The 6,638-nt window shown below is 40.1% G+C and overlaps 1 protein-coding gene across 1 annotated transcript; it reads left to right on the top strand.

Annotated features, from left to right (window-relative positions):
- Positions 1–325: 325 nt before the first annotated feature.
- Positions 326–4,222, top strand: hoxc12a (homeobox C12a). Its single transcript, XM_069687773.1, has 2 exons — positions 326–929; positions 2,078–4,222. Exons 1-2 carry the CDS (start codon positions 341–343, stop codon positions 2,314–2,316), a joined length of 828 nt encoding a protein of 275 aa, XP_069543874.1. The 5' UTR covers positions 326–340; the 3' UTR covers positions 2,317–4,222.
- The last annotated feature ends 2,416 nt before the right edge of the window (positions 4,223–6,638 follow it).

Raw genomic sequence — 6,638 nt, 5'->3', positions numbered from 1 at the left:
GCTTATAAAGAGATTTAAACGAGGCCATAGACAGTTCCACGAGTGTAAAAGGAGAAGCAGCCTGAGCTCCTTTTGGACTCAGCATGGCTCAAGTGGAGACAAACAAGATTCTACATTTTTAATAAAAGGTTTATAGTATTTTTAAAAAGCATATAAACCTCTGTAATACAGAAGTTAATGTTTTGTTTTGTCTGAGATGGACCAAGTGGGTGGTACCATGTGTAGCAGAAGTTAGCCTGGACACGTGGTTTGAGAATGACCAATCAGGCGCCCCTCCAGGTTTAACTATGTTAAATGTCAGATTGCAATAAACTAGAAGCTGTTGGTCGGGCCCGCGGAAATGGGCGAGCATAATCTCCTTAATCCAGGGTTTGTGGGACCTTTGGTAAACATCCACACTGGAGACACATTTTACTTTCCGAATTTTAGAGCCTCAGGGGGACAACTGGCGGGGCTACCGTCTCTCTCGTACCCGAGAAGGGACAATGTTTGCTCCCTCCCGTGGAATCCTTCGGAGCCGTGCAATGGATACTCTCAATCCTACTTTAGCAGCCCCGTGTCTATTAACCCTTCCTTCAATCGGTCGTGTGAAATTACTAGACCAGAAGAAGCTAAATGTTATTACAACAACGGCAGCGGGAACAGGGAGACCTGTTCAGGTGGCAGCAGCCTCAAACGAGAGGATAGGGCGAGAGACACATCATCCCTAACATCTGACCACGGGATGCACAGTGGAATTGGCAGCACTGCCGCCTTTTCCAAATATGATTATGGGACCGAGCAACTAACGCAAGACCCGCCATCCTGTCAGTCAATGGAGTCCGACTCCAGCTCCTCTCTACTCAACGAGAGCAGCAAGCCTTCATCCAGCGACACACAGACCCTGGTGTCACCGGGAAGCCATTCAAGCAACATAGGCGCAGGCGGAGGTGGGTGCTATTTTTTTTTTCATCACAATTATTATTATTAAAGCACGTTCACGTTATTTATAAGAGGGCTACTTGTAGCGTACATTTGCGGGATTAAACCGTCATTAGAGCTCGTTATCGTGATGCACAACTTGCACCTCAGATAGCCTGCAGGGTACTTGCGTGGTGTGCAAACGCCGCTAGGGGTTGCCCTAAAATACTCCTTGCACCATGTGGTTGTGTACAGTTATTGATAACCTCACCAAACCATATTGCCTACAGCTTTGAATAAACAATCAGGTCAGCCATCGCGTTTTCATAGATCAGATGAGGTCCTGTGGTTCAGACACGTAAACGGTTGATTTTGATCTATCGTTGCAGTCTGTACACACAAATTAGTGCAGTGATTTAAAGAGGTGAGTCTCTTTGGTTGACTGCATCAAATAGGGAGAGTTTTCTTTTTAGTGACTCGTAAACAGAATTAATATCTGTCGCTGTGGACTCAAGAGTCCTTTAATATGCTCTGAAACTCGCAAATAAGTAGGGGTATTTGCAAGCACGGCTTAATTATCACGTTAATGCTGCTTTAACTGCAACAATAAAACGTCCTGTGACACAAGCCGCGGTATACTGGTGGTCTCCACAAAGAACGTTGAAAAATGAAAAATAAACGCGTAAGGTCAGAAACAATTGGACAAGTCCAGACTGCCCAGATAATGGATTCGAGTTGAGGTCTATCCAGTCAGAGATCAAAACAGATAAATTGTAGCTGTGTTTGGAGGAAGTGACAGCCTCCAGGGGCTTCAGTTCTCTGAATCTAATATAAAGCAGAACCCCCACATCAGGGTTTTTTATTTTGCAAAACAAAGTCATCTTCTGCAGCTGACTGAAATAATGCCTAGGCTGCATTTCCAGTAAAGCTGACATCCTTTGAAATACGCAATGCTTGAGCATTAAAACGTTATTTGATAAATTGATACAATATTCTGACTGCTCTCCAGTATATTACTTTAAAGTGATGCTAAATTCACTTAGGCAATTACCCCGACTTGCCATGGACAACTGATGCCCCTGTAAGTTCACCATAACCTTGGAGGTGACCGTGATTTCGAAACTGTGGTGACTGCTCCGTTGTGTGCTCCCTCCTCATCCTCCTCCCTCTCCTCCAGGTGCCCCATGGTACCCGATGCACACTCGGACCAGAAAGAAACGCAAACCATATTCCAAACTTCAGCTGGCTGAGCTAGAAGGTGAATTCATGCTGAATGAGTTCATCACCAGGCAGCGGCGGAGGGAGCTCTCCGATCGTCTGAACCTCAGCGACCAACAAGTCAAGATCTGGTTTCAGAACCGCAGGATGAAGAAGAAGAGACTCATGCTGAGGGAGCAAGCTTTGGCCTACTTTTAGAGATGCGGCAGAAGGTGAATCGATAGGCAGTAAAAGCCAAGCCTTCTACGCTCCCTTAGGTCTTCTTTCAATGCATGCACTCATCTATCCATCTTTTACGTTGCAGTCAATTATTACATCAGTTTCTGATATTTGTTCTTAAAGGTGCGGGCTACAAAAGCCCAAAACAAGCCACTATCTGGCATCCAAAGCTACACACTACATGTCAGTGAGCCTTCATGTTTACCATAATGCACAAAAAAAAAAACTGTGAGAATGTGATTTGTGTGTCGGTTGGTTTTTCTTCATCTGTCAAGAGATAAGTCTACGTCCTAAATGTAGGCCACGCGAAATCTATCTTTGAGGCAATATCTTTTATGGGATGACACATATGGACTTCATCCTTTTGTTCCCTTTTTAGTCAGAGAAAATGAGACGTCAGCGGAGCGACTCCGTAAAATCTCAAAATAGGTTTAAATGTAAGAGTGATGTCAGACAGAGAAGACTGGAGCGCATCCGCGCAATAATTTCTCCTTAGTTAAGAACTAAAAAACAAGATTCTCCGCCCGGTTCCTTTTTTTCCCACAGCCACTACTTGTTTGGTAGGAGGCACGTGATCGTTAACTGATTTCCATAGTTGTAGCCATGTTTGTGGGCACGTTCACGGTCACGGGCAGGAGATCTGGAAGTCTGCATGAGGGGAGGGAAAACTAAAACCGCAATGTAATCCATATCTATATCTTTATGGCTGCGCATTGAAAAAATTAATTGCCACGACTTTGTTCATGTGCACACACAAGTTTGCAAAGGTATTTATTTTGAAAACTTGTTTTACCGTACAACTTGTCTTACCAACAACCACTGAATCCTGCATGGGTTGCATTTATTCAGTTGAGTGACATCACCGTTTGAAAACGGTTCTGAGCTGCTATTAAAAAGTCCACGTCCCAAACTGTGTCAGTGAAAAAAAAAAAAGTGTATTCTACGGTAAACTCGCAAACATCTGTAGTGGAGAGATTTAACTACATTTAGGTACACCACGTTAAACAAATTATCCGCCTAAAGTTGCAAGAGGGTGGGGAGGAGATCGATTTTTAGGCCCAAAAGAGCATTGCTGAAACTTGGCGCTCACAATAAAAAATAAACAGAAAATTTCGAAAATTTGATATTAGGTCCCCATATGTGCCCACGTAATTCAGGGCGAATGCAGTGCATTATCTGTCATATATAATGAGTAAGCTATAGCAGTGAAATGTTTGCAGCATGTTATTGATGTGAAATAGCTATAAGTCATGTTCTGCGGGCCACTTTTTCTGTAGGTGACTTTTTATACTTTTTTTTCTGAACAAATCAAAAGCCAACAAACTAAAACATTTTGACACAAATGTCTACAAAGAATGTATTATTATTAATAATAATAATATTATTATTATTATTATTATTGTTATTAAGGTGGAAGGGCGGAGGGCCTATTAGGTCTACGGTAATGTACTTGCTCCTTGCAATGTGCTCAATGTTGTCCCTTTCCTTACCTTGTACTCGTGTATAACTTTGTAAAATGAAATTACATATGTTAGTATTTGCATCCTATTTGAGGAGCCCTTATCGCTATGTAATAGTACTTTATGTTATTGATCGTCTTGTACAATATCGCATTCCATGTAGCCTATTTGTGGTTGTAAGGGTTGGGAATGTAGGCCAAAACTATATACTGCCAAGAATGGATATAAGAAATGGTATGTACGAAATTTTTACCATTCATGACATTTAAAGAAACCCTGTTTCAGTGTAGTAGTTGTTTATTATCGTTCTTTCATGTCGCCCCCCATTGCATTCCTTTTTTTGCGCTTGTAAGGGTTGCAACGTTGTCTTGTAAAAGTAATAACGATATGAATGTATATGCGTAAGGTCTTCAATAAACCGAATATTGAAACGTTTATTGGTGTTACCTCAGTCTCTTATTGGGTTCCTTCTCTGAATGTTCTGCTTCAAAAATCAGACTCTCTGACTGGTGGAATTATTTTATTAGACGTGACCTGTAACACAGTTTAAAAATATATGTGTCCACCACAGTGAAAAAAAGATCTGAACATTAATGGGACATTTGGAAGCATTTGAGAGGGTGTTTTGTTGGCAAATAATTGCACATGCTGTGAAATATAAGCAATGGGAGCCCACACAGGTTGTCTTTGTTTTGTTATGGCCTTTACAGATTTAAAGGTAGGCTATAGGTAGCTGGGATATTTCCATGCAAAATGGCGGCCAGGTGCATATTCTAAACCCCATGTTGCATTGAATGTTATAGAAGCCCCAGACACTACAACTATACAACAAATACATTAGTTTTAAGTAAAAAAAAATAAAAAAAAAAAATAGCCCTTTTTTTTTTTTCGAACCCTTCCGATTTCTTTTGAAGTTCGACTAATCAATGTCACTGGTATGCTACAAGCCTATAACGGCGCAGCTAAACACGCAATAGCTCTGTAAAGCAGTAATAGGGTTACACCCCAGTGCTCCATAGTCAAGCCTCTTGGACTGCCTTTTCCCTGTGCATCCTCATCTTCTGGTTTGCATTAGAGATTTAAATATGTGATAAATCAAAACATGGCTTATGAATAAGATGAGATAAAAAAAAAAAAGTTTCTCAAATAGCATACATAATTACAAACTACATAGACGGTTTTATAATTAACCATTTCTAAAACAAGACTCTCCCTACTGGCAGTGGAGTGTAAAGCAAAACAGGGCTGTGCAGTGTTTTCCTATCAGCTAACTAACCAGGCATTGATGCGTTTGTCTGCAGCAGCTTCCAGTCTCAGTTCGGTATAGTATACTCACTGGAAACCCGTTGTGCTGTCTCAATGTTGAGATCAGATGTTGCCTTTTCAGTGAACTGTGAGCGGCCGCTCCTGCAAGCGACCCACTGAATGGCATTCCTGAAGTGTGTGCATGATCACCACACATGCATATACAAATGTAAGATGAAGTGAGCCGATTACTCAACACAACCCTCTTCTTATTTGATTAATTGTAATTACAAAAACACACTCAGGAGTTGATGCAAGCTTTAACACACTGTTCTGTTTACCTCACTTTAGAGAGCCACCAGGTTTGGTTGATACCTTAAACCACAACAAATACCATCCATATGAATTCATCAAAACAATGTGTAATCATTTATGTATTGTATAGACAGTACATTTATGAAGTGAATATTACAGCTGTAACATCCTGCATGAGAGAAAAGGATCGTCACTCTGGACGCGCTGCTACTCAAGCGGTCACAATGTGTCAGTTTGCAGATATCAAAAATAAAAATAGCCATATATGATGTTTGCCAAAATTGTAAATAGTCTACCTCTTCTTATAATTGTGTCAACTTGTTTGTGAGGTTCAATATACGTCAACCTAAGTGGACATATATATGAATGACATATTCTGGTTTAATGTTTTGAAAAAAATGCTTACCAAGTAAACTTACGCATCTAATTAAAAGGTGGTTTGAAAAATTATTTATATTAATGAAGGCCCAGATCTTTAACATGGATATAGGATGACATTATAGCGACTGAATTTGAATGCTTTCCTTATTTATAATGAAAAAGATGCAGGCGCAATGCTTTCCCTTTACGTACCGATGACAATATTTATGTATCCGTGTATCATTTAATCAAAGGAACACAGCATGCATCAGTTTCAAAGTGATATCAGTCTCCTGCAAAGCAGAACCAGTTAGGCCAAATATGGCACAATATAATATTAACTTAGACTATGAAATAATACTAGGAGATCTTAAATTGTGTTTATTGAATTTGATCATCGAGCGAACATCATTTATAACAACTCCAATCTTTTCAGGCCATCAAACGCGCTGTTGACCGTGAAAGGAGATAAACTAGTATCTTATGTTTGTATTGCCTTGTTAAATAGTTTACAGGAGAATAAGAAGGGCTATGCAAAATGCGCCACATTTCTTGACCTGTCTGTGAAAAATTATTCAAGTTCAGCTGTCACAAAAATGATCTGGGGGTTTCAGGAAATTCTGTCTATAATGAATATAGAAATATAGAAAAATCACTAGGTTTCAGTCGTGGCTTTTGAGCTTGCAAAATGCGTGAAACAATCTGGCGATATGGAAAAGAAAGCGAGAGAGGCGATCGATGATTTGTAACAAACTCCAGTATGTGAACGTTCACAGAGAAAAGTGTGAATTGCAATTTTCAGCGGAGAAAGTGTACGTAATTTGTTTATCTAAATGCATTTTAAATCATTACGAGTTAGTCAAAGCATTAAAACACCTCATGACTTTCAGGGATGTGAATGTGTTTGCTATCAGTAATGAA

The sequence above is a fragment of the Brachyistius frenatus genome, unplaced genomic scaffold, assembly GCF_029030835.1.
Source record: "Brachyistius frenatus isolate BFR_SWC_R1_liver_20210118 unplaced genomic scaffold, ASM2903083v1 Contig_6, whole genome shotgun sequence".
In the NCBI taxonomy this organism is placed as follows: domain Eukaryota; kingdom Metazoa; phylum Chordata; class Actinopteri; family Embiotocidae; genus Brachyistius; species Brachyistius frenatus.
Note: the sequence above shows the minus strand (reverse complement) of the source record. Positions and strands in the feature narration are given on the sequence as shown.